Raw genomic sequence first — 15,965 nt, forward strand, 5'->3', positions numbered from 1 at the left:
CCTGGTGGGAATCCTAGTCATCTTCCAGGGAGGGGGCAGTAGAGTGTGTTTCCCAGGGACAGAGTGAATAGCCAGCTGTGGTGCCCATAGAATGGGGCCTCGGCCTCTCCAATCTTTAGATGCTGACAAATTTGCTGGGTGTTGTGCTTCTACCAAATACTCTGCCCTGACTGGATGAGGAAGCCTGTTTGGCTATAGCCCAGGTGGTGATGGGGGGAGAGGGGAGAGACACTCACCAGGTCACCTGCATGAGGGAGAAGGGGACAGCGGCAGCGTAGATGGCCAAATCCCCGTACAGGTAAATGATGATGCAGAAATAGAACAAGTTGACCCCCACTGAAAGGAACAGAGTCACTGTCAGGGAGCCACGCAGGCGCCTGTGTTCTTTCCTGACCATGAGGTCTCCACTCTCCCACAGCTTTCCTTTCTCCAGAAAGAAAGCAACTAAGTTCCGTGGCTTGTTTTGGCTGGCTGCACTGTGTGGCGGCAGGAGCCACGGCCGCCCGTGACCTCCACCTCAGCGAGGCTAGGCGAGGCTGGGGGCCCAAGACACTCCACATCCAGGCAGGTGCAGGGCAGTGTGAGGTGGGGGCTGCCCAGGGAGGATCAGAGGGGTCTCTTTGCTTGGGACGGGCTGTCTGGGCAGGAGGAGTAGAGAGGCCCTGGGTCAGGAGCCTGAGCGTGCCTGGATTGGGGCCCCTCACAGCCTAACACAGGACTCTATGACAAAGGCTGGTACTGAGGACTGGAAAGCGAAGAGAACCGAAAATGGCCCGGGTTCTGAAGCTGCAAGAAGGTGAAAAGCCCTGATGTCCAAAGCCTCATTCTGGTGACGGATCACCAAGGCTCAGATGGGAAGGGGGGGGCTGGGCTGCTGCCGACACAGGGGGCCATGGGAGGGGCCGCTCAAGACGCGCTTGAGGTCAGAACATCTGCCAGGGAGGATGCTGCCTTCTGAAGGTGCCCGTGGAAGCTCCCTCCACAGAGGCAAACCTTGCCCCCTTCCCCCTCCAGCGCAGCATGAACCAGGAGGGAATGTGGGCTCTAGACCCAGCGCCACAGATCTCACTTCCTGACCCGTGACAGAGGCAAGTCCCCGACCACCTCCCATCCCGCACAGCGAGAATTATTCCACCTGTGCTAAATTCCCTACGTGATTCCAGCTTTACAGACCAGGTGTAAAAGCTCTGAAAAAAGCATCCAGGCCCTACAACCTCGAGGTCACAGCCCCAGACAGCCAGTCTCAAACTGCCTTTCAGACCGACTGCTCGTTTTTGATGTCATGGGTCTCAGGCTGCCAGCTTCTCCAAGAACAGAAAGAAAAATGAAGTGACAGTTCCCTTCTAATCCTGGTGGCTCAGAAGAGCCTCTAGGGTCCCAAGGGGAAAACCAGGGACATGTTCCTCCTGGCCTATTTGAGGTTAGCTCTGCTCCTAGGAGTCTGGGGGAGAAAGACCAGGAAAACACAATTCTTGCGAGGACCCTGGAGGCCTCAGGTAGTGTCCGTGTCCAAGCTCAGTCAGTGGTCCCTGGGGTCTGGCAGCTACTCGCACCCCAGGCCCCTGATTGTCTTTCTGCTCTGACACGAATGCTCTCTGCAGAGAGGTACTGTCCCCTCCCCACTCAACCTCTCTTCCTCTTGCCTGTGAACTGCGGTGTCAGCTCTGTTTATAAACTGCCATTGGCCCTCCCTGATCAATAAATCTCATTACTAGACACAAAATGGGAGGACCGACGAGCTTCCTGAGAAGACGGCAATGACGAGGCCTGGCACTGCCAGTCACAGGAGTGAGCCTGGAGCCCAAAGGGTCTTGTCGTGGAGGGTGGCAGGTCCTTCCCAGGGGAAGAAAACTACCCCTGGATGAAGGACAAGGCAGAGCAGTGGGTTTTGCCTGGGGGTGATTTTGCCTCACAACCCCCACCAGGGACCTCTGACAACGTCTGAAGACGTTTTGGTTGTCACGACTGGGAGGTGCTACTGGCATCTAGTGGGTGGGGGCCAAGGATGCTGCTTAATATCCCACAATGCAAGGGTCAGGCCCCACGACAAAGAATGACCCAGCTCAAATGTCATCACTGCTGAGTGTGGCAAACTCGTAGCAGAGGAGAAGGCGTCCCCTGAGTGGGAGGCTGCTCTTGTATGAGTGAGCTCCTTTTCTATTAGAGTGGGGGGGAACCAGAAGTCTGGTCTGTAAGGGAAGAAAAAAAATAAAACCATTGGTTCCCAGAATTGTTAAAGAAACTGGGGCGGACTGTAAAACATGCTGATCAGAAAGGAGGTTTCAAAGGTATATGTCCTCCCTCCAACATGCGGCTGCCAGGAGGAAATGTTCACACTCTTATCTTCATCTAACGAGATGGGGAGAGATAGAAACGGAACAGAGGAACAGAGTGGGTTGGACATGACCAGTCTGGTTTTCATGAATTCTGGAACCCTCTGTGAGGCTGGTAGGGAGGGCGGGACCCAAACACTCCGGCAACCTTTGGATGATGATCATCATGCTCTGGACTGTCAAATTGCAGCACCAGTGATAAACCGAATGCTTAATGTCCTGAAAAGCAGTCAAGAAGACTCTGGCTTCTCTGATCCCTCAGGCTCTGAGTTACTGCAGTCACATTTAAGACTAGAAAGAACCAGTAGAGAGGACGCCCCTGGAAACAGGCGGCTGTGACAAAGGGGCAGGAAATCTCCCAAAGAGAAAATTTTCACAAAGACAAGGGTTTATTGAGATGCGTCTGACTGTCCATGGAGGGGAAACCAGCAGGTCTGGGCACTAAAAAACTAAGCTCTTAAGCAGATCATCTTTCAAAAGAACAACATTTGCTGTGGAGATACATGGTGTTGTCACTGAACACCCGGCAACCTAGCCTCTGAGCTGGGTCGGGATCCTCTGAGCTGCAGGCAATCCCACCAAGGAGCAGGTCATGAATAGACACTGAGATTCCCAGACAGCAACCCTGTGCATGGACTCCTTGCGCCCTCTGCTGGCCACCAGGGTGGGGGGGCACACAGAAAATGAGGTAGACGCGTGTACACACACACACACACACACACACACACACACACACAGGTATGTGCACAGTGTATCCGTCACAGGTCTCTGCCCTGCGTTGTCCTAGACTGAGCAGTCCAGAAGAAAAGGAGACACGTCAGGAGCAATCAGGCAAGAGGCACAAAACTACCAGCTGGCTCCAGTGGCTTCCTTCCTTGGAAAACTGCTTAGGATTCCTGACCTCTACAAACAGTAGGAACCAAGTAGCTGCTTCTTTCTTCCTAGTGCTGATGATGAACGGGGAGGGATCAAGGAAGACAACACGAGCGGTTCAGTCCTCTCAGCAAGGTGGCTGCTCAAGTGCACCGGCAAGCCTGCTGACAGTCTGCTCATCTGTGTCTGCATTGCTTGCCCCATCCCTAGCGGTCAAGGTCTGTTGGAAAGCACCACCTCTCTTTGCCCTCACCCCACCTTGGGAAAGAGCTTATACCTTTATTGAAGAACATACAGGCCATCTGTCCCATTTCCACCCGGTCTGTGATTTCAAAAAGGTTCAGAGATCCACGTCTCTCTGTGGAGGTAATGGACAAGGAAGAGGAAGCGGTTTTCATTTGGAAAAGCTCTCAGAGGGGGTGCTGAGCTCACAGAATTCTCCAGAATAAGGAAATGCTAGAGCACTTCAAATTCTTCTGAAAACTTCTACTGTTTCCTACCTGTAATACATTTTATTTTATTTTTCTTTCTTTCTTTCTTTCTTTCTTTCTTTCTTTCTTTCTTTCTTTCTTTCTTTCTTTCTTTCTTTCTTTCTTTCTTTCTTTCTTTCTTTCTTTTTTTTTTTGTAATACATTTTAAAACAGTACAGGAAAGGATCCTAGGGTGCTCACTATGGATGGGCAGGGGGTGGGGGGTGGGTAGCTGGGATACCTGGCCCTGGCTCGCTCTGCTGGACCAGGGATGGGACCTGTCAGGCATCGTGCATAGTGGGACAGGAGGACATCCCACATTTATTTGAGCATCCAGTGTGCCCTGGGCACTGAGGTGGGTAACCTGCCCAAGTTACAAACATTAGCAAGCGGGGGAGCCAGCAGGGTGAAGCCTGGGCCTGGGGCTTGTGTTCTGGCCAGAGGGTCTGTGCAGAGACTCCTGGTCCTCTTTACAAGGAAAGGGAACCCTATGGACCAGCCGGCCAGCTCAGAACCCCAAGACTTACGCACTGACAGGATGGGCCGTTTCTCTGCCCGCTCATAGTTGTCCTGGACAAGGACATCACTGTCGGAGGCTGTGGAGGAGTCGTCATCTTCTTCCTCCTAGAAGGGGTGGGGTGGGGGAAGGGGAGCAAACAAGAAAGAACAAAGGCTACAGAAAACCCACGGAAAATTGAAGAACCCCATTTCTTCTGTTATTTCTTTCCAGAATGTGTCTGATCAGGGGCATCTCTCAGCACCACTGTGCTCCCACATTAGGTGCAGACACTGAGATGTCAGATCTGAAGCTGTACCACAGGTCCCGGGTACGGAGGCTCAGAATGACAGGCGAGCTCAAAGTAGGGGGTTCAAGGGACCCATCATGACATGATGTTAAGACAGCAGAGGCCTGGGGCACCTGAGTGGCTCAGGTGGTTAAACGTCTGCCTTCAGCTCAGGTCATGTGGGATCGAGTTCCACATCAGGCTCCTTGCTCAGTGGGGAGTCTGCTTCTCCCTCTCCCTCTGTCCTTCCCCTCACTCGTGAGGGCATGCTCTCTCTCTTAAATAAATAAATTTTAAAAATCTTTTTTTTTTTTTTTAAAGAGAGCAGAGGCAAAAAAAAAAAAAAAAAAAAAAAAAAAGAGCAGAGGCTGCACCTGTTCATTAAGCTTATGTGGCCGTCAAACCCGAGCTCTAGGACAAAGGCACAGAGTAGTGCTATGGACACAAGCCTAACATACATGGGGAAGGAAAGAACCAGCCCCTGAGGGCTGCCTCACGGCATAGGACTGGACACAGGCACTGCCTGGAGACAAGGGCGACACACACACCTGGTGGTTTTCCATTCTCTTCCAGCGGAGCTGAGCATTGGCTGCTGCCATGGCCTCTACCACGAAGGTAGTTGTCACAAAGCTGCAGGAAAGCCACAAGGTAATTGTCAAAGGCAGTAGGAGGTTAGAGGTGGTACAATGAAAAAGGAAAATCCACTTTAGGACCTGACCGAACCAGCGAGCCCAAAGCATTCTCTCTTCTGAGAACTGTTCCCTAGGAACTTTCGAGTTGCATCTGACTTATTAAAATGTATGTGTGTAGGTGCATGCTTGCCTTGATTGCCCTGTCTATGTTTAGGATGTGATTTGATGCACAGGAGAGGGGTGTGCAATAAGCTGCTGGTTGCATGGGGTAGAGCATAAGCCCCAGGGAAGAGGGGATGTGGGGCGATGTGACAGCGAACACTGAGAAGGGTCCGCTGGGGGCAGGGTGCGGAGGAGGTGGATTCACAAGGGACCTTCTGAAAGCTTCAGGGAAGGGCAGCGGCAGCTCTCACCTCTCCTTGATGGGACACAGTAAGTGGTCAGCTCCCAATTACACACGCTAATGGACAGAGTGCCAGCGTGGATAATTGTAAAGGGTGTTTGGCTCCAGAATGTGTTTGTATGTTTCCTTCCTTTTTCGGAAGGACCTTCACTTTCCCAATAATCTAGGTGATGTAAAAATAAGCTTGCGTTTTTATGGCTCAAATCAAAAGGGACACTGGGAGGTGGCAGTAGACGTCTGCTGAGGAGTCAGACTAGAGTGAAAAGCCATCTTGGCTCTTCCTCTTAGCAAAGCTGGAGAGGCCCAGACTTCAGCTGGAGTGCAGGGGGAGCATCTGTCAGCAGAGCTGTGGGGAAGGCCACATCCCCCCTGCTGAGCGCTGGACAGCACAGTCACCTCCCTCCTCCCCAAGGCTTCACCCCAGCCCTCCTCAAGGGCCCTCACCCGCCACAGGCTGCTGGCTCAACCCTTCGGGGAAGGTGTTTAATCCCCCACCCATTCCCTCTTGGTAGGTGGAGGGCAGCTGGCTCTGAGGCTCCCATTCCGGTGCCTCAGCACCTCCTGGAAAGGTTTCTCATTATCTTGCTTAAGTGACCATTTTAAGGACTTTAGATTTTCCCTTCTTTTTGCAAGTAAAACTAGAATCAATCTTAGTTAAGGCATGAAGAGGCTTCTCATGGCTGCACAAGGGCCAACGCATCGATCATGTTCAAATATAAATGGGCTGAGCAGGGAGGGGACATGGCAGTCCCTACCTGGGGGCCCCCAATAATCACTTCCCATTCAGACGGCTGCCCATGCTGAAGGTCCTTTAAAGGGGACAGCAGAGTCAGGGGAGGACAAGGACTTCTAGGGCTCTTGGCTGCCAGGACTCGCAGTATGCAATGAGCAAACGGTACCCCAAGGATAGCCACAAAACCCCCAAAAGAAAGTGGGTGAAGGAACAGAGAAATGTTTTCTTATTCCATTCAGCCTCTCTGAGGTCCTCACTGGCTTCAACTGTAGCCCATGTCATCCTTCCAAGGGCACCCAACTCCTCCCTCCTTCCCATCTGCCAAACCGCCACCCTCCATGACCACCGACTACCTGCCGAAAGCTGCCATCGCCCCCACCTTCCCTGTGCCTCACCCTGCGAGGCTTTGTCGGGTTTTTTCCACATTACTCATCACCTTCCAACCTACCCTACAATTCTCTTATCACCTTCACTCTTTATGTCTCCCCACCGAGAGAGAAGTCTTGAGGGCAGTGATCTTTGTTCTGTTCACCCAAAAACAGTGCCCGGTGTCACCTCTCCCATGGAAGGGACCCCTGGGAGGTGTTTCCAAGTGCTCCCTTACCTTTTTTGGGCAGCTGTGGATTCCTACCTGGAAATGCATAGTCCTAAATCCCTTATGAGCCTGGGGTACTGGCTGAATGACTCCCCACCTGCCCGCAGAATCCCTGAGAAGAGCCTCAGGTACGATCTCCCCTCTGTGAAGCACCAGCTAGTGAATCCCACCCCCGCGGCTCAAGGAGCAGGAGGCACTGAAAGTGTGGGCAGACAGTGGCCACCCGTTTGCTACCAGGCACCAGGTGAGGTGAGGTGAACACTTTATTAGGTGTGTACCTGTGTGTTCGTCACTTTGTGAACTACCTTAAGCAAATTCTAAATTCCAAACTGACTTCTTATCACTGCAGATGTTTGTCCAATTCTTTTTCTGTGGCTAGGTGGTGTTTTCTCAGAGAACAAAAACGGTACCATGTATAAGTATATAAGAGAGTAAATCAAGCAGCCGGGGAAGCGATGTGAGTACCACGTGAAACATTCCAAAGCCTGATCAGATGTCTTGATTCTTAACTGATGAGGTTATATGACTTCTGTTAGCATGAGACCTGGAGACCTTTGTGCCTCCTTTCCTGTCACTGGGCCACCCTGGCTAGGATTCACCGTGGACATCTTCCTGTCACCTCCACCCTCCACCACTCCCCTGCCCTGGCACCATTCCTCATGTTAATGAAAAGAGGTCAGGGCTCCCTAGGCAGGCTCCTCCCGGCCACCCCCATGTGCCAGCCTCTTACCTCATGAAGCCCAGGAACACCAGCAGGACCAAGCTGACGAGCCACCCCGCGGTGGCAAAAGCCTTGGGCATGGTGAGCGCACCTGTGCCCACGATGAGGTTAAACATGTACACCAGCCCCACCTGGAAGCGACAGAAGTGACATTCAAGCCCCCAAATTAATTAACCTCTCCTTCCAGTGGCTCCCAAAGAGGACCCTGGGCAACAGCCACACTGGAGGCAGAGAGGCCAGCCTTGAGCTAGGGAAGCAGGTCAGAAGGGAGAACGTGGCGGAGGTTCGAAGGAGGCGCGCTCTGCAACCAGCTGCCAGGGAAGCAGATGCCAACACTTGGAAGGCTCAAGGCCCACGTTCTATGGGTCTTTCCAAGATGTCTCTACTGATCGGGTTCCTCCTCCGCTTCTGTGGTCACCATCCTACCACCTTGTCATTTCCTTGTATTTAGAGCTGCACTTGAGATGTTAGCTCCCTGCTCAACCAGGCTGTAGGCTTCCCAAGGACAGAGCACCATGTCTGGGGACCAGGCACAAGGATGAACCTAGGGCTGACCTAAAAAAGACCTGGACTCTTCCAAGACTTCTGAGCATGTGACCCAACCCTGCTCCCCACCCATTCTTGCCATTGTCTTTGGGATGCTGCCATTCAGGCTGCTTCCTTCTCCCCTCTGTCCTCCCCACACTAACTTCAAGGATGTTTATGAAACTTGAGATGCAATTTACGTACTATAAAATTCACTCTTAAGATATTTACAAATGACATATCCGATAAAAGTATCCAAGATATATAAAGAACTTACACAACTCAACAGCCAAAAAAAAAAAAAAAAGCAATCCACTAAGAAATGGACAGAAGTCATGAATAGACATTTCTCCAAAGACATATAGATGACCACCAGACATGAGATGCTCAACATCACTCATCATTAGGGAAATGCAAATCAAAACCACAATGAGCTGTCAGCTCACACCTGTCATAATGGCTAAACTCAACAACACAGGAAATGACAGGTGTTGGCAAGGATGTGGAGAAAGGGGAGCCCTTGTGCACAGTTGGTAGAGATGCAAAGGGGTGCAGCCACTGCAGAAAACAGTACAGAGGTGCCTCAAAAAGTTAAAAAAAGAACTACCCTATGATCCAGTAATCACACTGCTGGGTATTTAACCCCCAAATACAAAAACACTAATTCAAAGGCATACATGCACCCCTATGTTTATAACAGCATTATCTACAACACCAATTACGGAAGCAGCCCAAACATCCATCGCGTGATGAATGGATAAAGAAGAGGTGGTATGTACGTATAACGAAATAGTACTCAGCCATCAAAAAAATGAAATCTTGCTATTTGCAACAATGTGGATGGAACTAGAGAGTATAATGCTAAGCAACAGAAGTCAGGGAAAGACAAATACCCTATGATTTCACTCGTGTGGAATTTAAGAAACAAATGAGCAAAGGCAAAAAAAAAAAAAAAAGAGAGAGAAAGACAAAAAGCAAGAAAGAGACTCTTAACTATAGAGAACCCACTGCTGGTCACTAGAGGAGCAGTGGGTAGGGGGCTGGATGAGACAGGTGAAGGGGATGAAGAGCACACCTGTCATGATGAGCGCCGAGTGACAGAATCGCCAAGTCACTACACTGTACACTGAAACTAATACAGCACTGTATGTTAACTACGCCGGAATTAAAAACTTAATAAAAAAATTTACCCCTTTGAAGGACAGTTTGGTGGCTTCAGGCACAGTCATAGGGCTGTGCAACCACCACCACCATCTGATTCCACTTCATCACCCCAGAGAGCAAGCAGGTAGCACCGCTTGGCCCCTGACAACCAGCCTCTGAGTAGAATTGCTGGGTCACTGAGAATGAGGTTGCAAACTCACATTCTCGCCAACCTGACTTCGGCTATTAACTATCATTTTCCTTTTTTGAGGTCTCAACCAGGAAAGTCCTTTCTTCTGCAGCCCTTCCCATTCCTGCTGACAGCTGTAGTCGCTCCACCCACCCGATCCAGGCCACTGTCTCCCCAACATCATTTACCACAGGCTAGCTTGCTGAGCACAGTCCACCCAGGCCTCACGCGGCCTCCCTTGTGCTGCCCCTCCCGACGCTAGCCTTGGATGGACTAAGCGCCTGCTTCCTCTGCTCCCTATACAACAAGCCTGCTAAAACTTCCACGGTATTTTCTTTTTCTTTTTCTCCCTTCCTTCCTTCCAGTTACAATTATTGGTCCCACAGCAAAAAGCAGTTCCTTCACCTGTGCTCTGAGAGCATCACACCGGTTTTATTCCACCATGGACTTCTTGGCATTTCCCACAGGAAACCATCGAACCTCACTCTTGGCGCCCCAGCCCCCACCCTTCTCAGCTGAAGGCCGCGTCCTCTGTTCTGGAGGTGCCCAAGGCCATGTGACATGCCCTCCCCAAGCCCACACTCCCTCTATGCTCAAAAATCAGTGTCTGCATCCTCCCAACCCCCTCCCTGCCTGTGGGGAATGTGTGTCCTTCTCCCTGGGGGACGTTAAGCCCTGCACCCAACCTTCTGGGCTCAGTCCTTTCTGGAATCTTCCTTCCACCAGCTCTTCCCCTCTGCCTACACAGGTCCTCGGCAACTTTGAAACACAATTCTCTTACTTCTCTTAACCAAACTCAGTGAAGCAGCTACCTATTTCCTCTGCCTTTGCTTCCAAGTTTCTGTACTTTGTGGTTTCCATCCCTAGGGCTTTTTTGAAACTACATTCTTCAAAATCACCAATTACCTCCTTCCTATTTGCCTAACCCAACGGCTTTCTTAGTCTCTATTCCTTCTTACGCTCTGATGTAAGTGGTCTCTTTTCCTACTTGCTTTTCCCTCAGCAACTTCACTCAGTCCTGCAGCTTTAACTACCACAGCCAGACAGGGGGTGATGGACCTTTCTCCGCATCAGCCTTCCTGCAGACCTCAACTCCACTGTCTGCCGGTCACCCCCCCTCCCTCCTCGCTTCTGTGTACCCCAGCTCCAGCCATTCTACTTCTGAAGTCTTTTGTGGCTACCTCTGGTCCTATTCCCCTTTACCACCTAATTGCTTCCAGCCTGGACTGTGACAGACAGGAAGAGGCTTCCTGTGACACGGGCTTAGTTTGCTTTACCACCTGTTTCTGTTAAAAACAACAACGTAGGGAGCCTGGGTGGCTCGGTGGTTGAGCGCCTTTGGCTCAGGGCATGATCCCAGAGTCCTGGGATGGAGTCCCGCATCGGGCTCCCTGCATGGAGCCTGCTTCTCCCTCTGCCTGTGTCTCTGCCTCTCTCTCTCTGTGTCTCTCATGAATAAATAAATGAAATCTTTAAAAAAAATAAATAAATAAAAAAAAGACAACACAAATGATTCATCTCTGGGAATACCTACCCATCTCTCATTTATACTTCCCTATTCTTACAAATATGCTCTCTTCTATATTTTAAAATTTTTCCTAAAATAACCATGTACTGAATTAAAATTTTTGTTTTATATAAATTCAATTTGCCAACATACAGTATAACACCCAGTGCTCATCTTATCATGTGCCATCCTTTATGTCCATCACCCAGTTACCCATTCCCCCACTCTCCTCCCCTTCTGCAACCCTATGTTTGTTTCCCAGAGTTAGGAGTCTCTCACGTCTTGTCTTCCTAATTCATGTACTGAATTTTCTTTTTATCAGAAACCTACAAATTGAGGCCCATTTTCCTAACATCACTCAGAAGTTTTTTGTTTTTTTTTTTTTTAACTGAAATGTGGGGAGAGGGAGCTGGGCAGTGGTTAGGGAGGGGCAAGCTTCCAGGCAGGTGTTGACTGTACATCTGAGTGAAGGACAGGAAGGCACCCTGTGGACAGAAAAGAGCTCTACCCACAGTCCATTTACATTTGGCATAGGACATCACCCCCCCATGCCTCCTGGCCAGCCCCTCAAATCCCACCCAGCACTCAAACGCATTCAAATGTTACTTCCACCACAAAGCCCTCCCAGTCTTGCACTTTTGAACCCCCAGGGCAAGAATACTTCTTATGTCCTAGTTTGGGTTTTCAATGTTATCTTTTTCCCATTGTTAAATGTGAGGCTCACTGTGGCCTGTGTGTCACTTCTCAGGGTGCCTGCCATACAGTCTCCAGCTAGGAATCCTCAGCTGAGCTGACTGGACCTGGCTAGGTCCTCTGACGTAGGTCTCCCGGTCTTTGTCCTGTTTTAAACATCACAGTCTCTGTTTGATCCCACAGACAGATCTCAGAAGGATTAAAACAAGTTTGAACCGTGTTCCTACAGCTCCCTGCAGCTCTGTTCTCTATATGCTGCTTTTCTGAGCAGTAACATTTAAGAAGGGTGGACCCTTTTTCTTTATGGAAAAATGGCCCCGGTGAAGGTTCGATGAAAGTAGAGAAAGTGCTAGTTCTTAGCCAAAAGTTTTACAAGGAAATGAAACAGTACAAGAGGCATTTGTGAATTTGGTGATACCTAAAGGTCATGAGATATAAAGGTCAAGGGTCTGCTGTAGCGCAGGGACTTTCAGCCTGAGCACTGTTGACATTTGGGGCCGATTCTTCTTTATTGTGGGTTGTCCTGTGGACTGCAGGATGTTTAGCAGCATCCTGGCCTCTACCCAATAGGCTCCAGTAGCCCCCAACCTTGCACCTGTGTTGTGATGATCACAAATGTCCCCAGGCACTGGCAGGTGTCCTGGGATGGCGTGTGTGTGGGTAAGATGGGCAAGACTGCCATTGCTGAGAACCACTGCCGATAAACACAATAAACACACTCCCAAAGGAAACTTCAAATAAATCTCGGTAAGAAAGATCCTTGAAGAACTTTACAAGAAGCTAACTAGGGACAGACCGTTAGCAGTTGGAAGCAGAAATGAGTAATCACATTTGTCTTATGCTATCTCTATTTTTTAGCTTCAAAGCAAGAACTCTGGGCATCCTGTAGAATAATATGAAACTTCTTCACCTCCCTGGCGAGAGTTAAAGCCTCTCAACCTTCAGTAAAGGTGCCAGTGAGGCCCAATTACAAGGACTATGGAGCAGGAAGCAAATCTGAGCTGAGCCACGGGCCAGGTCAAAGGCAGTTGTGGGAGGAGGAGGAAGGAGACATTCTCTTCTGCTCCTGGCCTGACAGTTGTGGTGGGATAGCCTCCTGGAAGGTGTTGCCGAAAGCAGAAGCAAGCCCTGCTACAGGCTAAACAGTCTCTTCCCGTTTCTCTTCCCTCTTCCATCATTCTTTGGGATGAAGTAGTGGCTCCCTCACAACCTGGGGAGTTGAGCACAGTGTTCCTGCTGCCTTATCTCCCACCCAGCAGCCTCACCCACAGATGTGCATGAGGCAGTAGTCATGGCGGTTTTTGTCCACTTCCCCAGGGACAGCTGTTAAAGGAAACAGAAGCCAGTAGAGATGCGGAAGCAATGACTAGAATTTAAGGCTGTGAAACGAGTAACCTTTCCTTCGAAAGCAACGGCAGTGGTCTTTAGCAAAACTGGTTGGCAGGGCCCTCAGCGGCTGGGCCTTGTGTGGGTGGTGGTCTGCTTCATCCTCTATTTGGATCACATAGTCCCTGTAGCCCTGAGCCACTCCTGGTCCCCGTACACAGGGAACCAGACACGCCCGTTCCGAGATCACTTCTGGGGAAAAGTGCTGGCCGGAACCAGGTTCTGAATCCAGCATTATCCTTGAGAGGGCCTGTCACATGAGTCCCCTGTGAGGCTAGTCTGTCCACTACACATATTTTATGCAGAATAATGCAAGCTAAGGCAAACACCCCTGACACCCACAAAGGGGAAAAGAACTGGCAACAGAGCAAACACAGAGGCAGGGAGAGGCTCTGTGTTGGGAATACCCCAGGTTATGGGCTGATGCACCTTCATGAACCAAACAGGTTTCCCGAGACCTAGAGAGCAGGTCTTGCCTGTACTGGGCCGGGCAGGGGATTCAAAGCAGCGTCTACAGTGAAGCAGTTCCACTGCTTTTCTGGGCTCAGCGGATGGTGAACCTATGCCCTTTGCCTGGTCTCACAAGGGATCAAGAACCACTCTCTCCGGATGGCAGAGTTAGGGAAAACTCAGGAAGAAAGCACGGTGTCTTCTCAAACCCTAACTGGTAACTTCCGACTAATGCCAGCTCACCTTCAACATCACCCATCTCTTCTCTACATCTCTCTCCACTGGTAAGATAAGAGAATACAAGTTGTTAATGGCAAATACCCAGAGTATGCCCTTAAACACAGGCCTCAAACAAAACCAAACACACAGGGAAGTTGGGGGGTGGGGAGCAGAACCCACTGAGGCTTTTCGGCCTCACTGCCCGAATTCCTGTGGGCACACGCTGACACGTGAAATGATGATGTGAATAACTGGAAACACAAGAAAAGTGAGCCTATCAAAGTTTTTTTCTTTCCTAAAACTCAGTTACAGAAATAACTCATTTTCTCATCTCTAAATGTATAGATGCTCTGAGAAGCAGCAGGAAGCTTGGCAACTTTTATGGACAGTGGGAACATTTCACTGCTGATACCAAGAAGAGACAGTGAGCTGTTACACAATTCCTCAGATGAGAACAACACTATTAGACTCGATCCAAAGTTCAAGAAAGACTACCCCCCGATAAATTATGGAGAGAAAGGAGGCTTCTTTAGTGCTATACACAAAAGGCACAGACCCAGTAGGAAGACCCTGGTGTGAGAAAGGCTTTTTGCCAGCTATTTTCTGAGACACTTTCATATCTATCACACCACAGCCCTAGAGTCTGTGAAGCTAGCAGAGACAAAGCCAGGATCCTCAGGCTAGGAAATAAGTGGAAAGCGGGGCAGCTGCTTAAGGTTAGGTAAGTTCTAGAAAGAAGACTTTTGTTACTTAAGGCAGTGCCACTTTTCCTTGGGATACTTAGTAGCACCATGAGTCAATCATTTGATTATTCCAATCCTCCAGCTAGGTATCCAGGCAAGAGGACTCTGTGATGTAACCAGGACCAATCTTTCATGACTCAAAGATAAACTGAGTGCACCTGTGGGAGGTGGGGGTGTGTGTGATGCAGACCCAATACAGTAAGAAATCAATCCTTCTAATTGTTCTAATTACAGACTCCTGCAAACTGCACTTGGAAGTCTCTGCATGCTTTCTCTGCCTCTTACACCATCCAAGACTATAAAAGTTGTGCAACTTACAATTCAGCGGGCAACCAAAGCGCTTTCAAACTGCTGAGATGAGCAAACCCAGAGTCAACAGCTGTCAATCATCATCCCCGGACAGCAGCTCAGTTTGCAAGTGCTAGTGGCCAGGACACTGAGATCGCAAGGAATTAACAAGTCAGCTTTGTTTCCTTGCCCACTCTCTGACCAGCACTGAACACGTGCACAAACTCTCATCACATGCTCTGGGCCGGGACGGCAGCAACATGCCTGCTGCTGAATGGAGTTCCCCAGCCTGGCTTTCGCCAGGATCTACAAGCAGGTGTCCTCACTAGGCTCGTACAGTCCAGGAAGCATCGTGCTTCTCTAGGAGCCCGCAGCATCGATGTGGGTAAAACAGGTTCTAAAAAAGTAAAACTCACATAAGGAGAATAGAGCTCTCCGGTCTCTGTGATTTCACCCGCCATTTCCAAAAGTGAGGAAGGGTCAGTGGGCCGAGATTCCTTAGGTTTCTTCCTTGCTTGGGCGGCGGCTGCTGCGGCTCCCTAAAGGGGAAAGAGCAGACTTCACCTTTCTGATAGAGGTCGCTGGCATCTGGGGGACGGTTCTGGAGAACACCCCTCGGGGGCCCTGTACTTTGATTACAGACACAGCCTCAGTATCCACCAGGAGGATACTGCAAGAGTGACACCTGCGTGCTTTCCTCTAACTTTTTCCTACGAAGGTATTCAAGGTCGTTCAGACTCCAAGTGACAGAGGGAGCCCCACAAGCCACTAAGTCTCCCTCACCACAAGCGCCCCCCTTTGCACACTGTGCGGTGGCCGTCCACACTTAATGCCAGCCAGGAACGGCGAGCTCACTACCACACAGGGCACTCGAGATCAAGGCAACAAACTGGGGGCTTGCCCAGGTCGCTGCCCACCCCCACCCAACTGCTGGTCCCCCCATTCCCCGCCCCCCCCAACCTGTTTTCTGCCCTGCTTCGGGCTCCCCAGCCCCAAGCCTCCCCCTCTTCTCAAGGGCCTCCCCCCGACTTCTTCCTCCGTCCTGGAGCAGCCCCGAGCCTGGCGCCGCCCCGGCCCGTCCCCCCCCGCCCGGCCGGCCACCTGCACCCCGGCTCGCTCCGGGCCGCCGCGGCCGCCGCCTCCGGCCCCTCCGCCGCCGCCGGTGCCAGCTGTCCCGCACCAGCGCCCGCAGCGCGCATGCGCCCGCGCCCGGCGGCCACTTTGGCCGTGCGCGCCCCGGGCGGGGCGCAGCGCGCTGATTGGCCGCCTCGCGGAG

At 50.8% G+C, this 15,965-nt stretch overlaps 1 protein-coding gene across 5 annotated transcripts in view; it reads right to left on the bottom strand.

Annotated features, from left to right (window-relative positions):
- Positions 1-15,928, bottom strand: part of TMEM104 (transmembrane protein 104) — a 56,682-nt gene extending 40,754 nt beyond the window's left edge. For 2 of the 5 annotated variants that reach the window (XM_025467920.3, XM_025467919.3), the window contains exons 1-7: positions 15,791-15,928; positions 15,106-15,228; positions 7,555-7,676; positions 5,010-5,091; positions 4,204-4,300; positions 3,484-3,564; positions 237-336 (exon numbers count right to left, since the gene is read on the bottom strand). In XM_025467920.3, coding sequence (XP_025323705.1) covers positions 237-336; positions 3,484-3,564; positions 4,204-4,300; positions 5,010-5,091; positions 7,555-7,676; positions 15,106-15,150 — 527 coding nt within the window. In that variant the 5' untranslated portion in view covers positions 15,151-15,228; positions 15,791-15,928. Of the gene's footprint in view, positions 1-236; positions 337-3,483; positions 3,565-4,203; positions 4,301-5,009; positions 5,092-7,554; positions 7,677-14,719; positions 14,926-15,105; positions 15,229-15,790 lie in introns of those variants that run through there. The other 3 variants (XM_049113920.1, XM_049113921.1, XM_049113922.1) reach the window with 3 other exon arrangements.
- Positions 15,929-15,965: the final 37 nt, after the last annotated feature.

This window comes from Canis lupus, chromosome 9 (assembly GCF_003254725.2).
Source record: "Canis lupus dingo isolate Sandy chromosome 9, ASM325472v2, whole genome shotgun sequence".
In the NCBI taxonomy this organism is placed as follows: domain Eukaryota; kingdom Metazoa; phylum Chordata; class Mammalia; order Carnivora; family Canidae; genus Canis; species Canis lupus.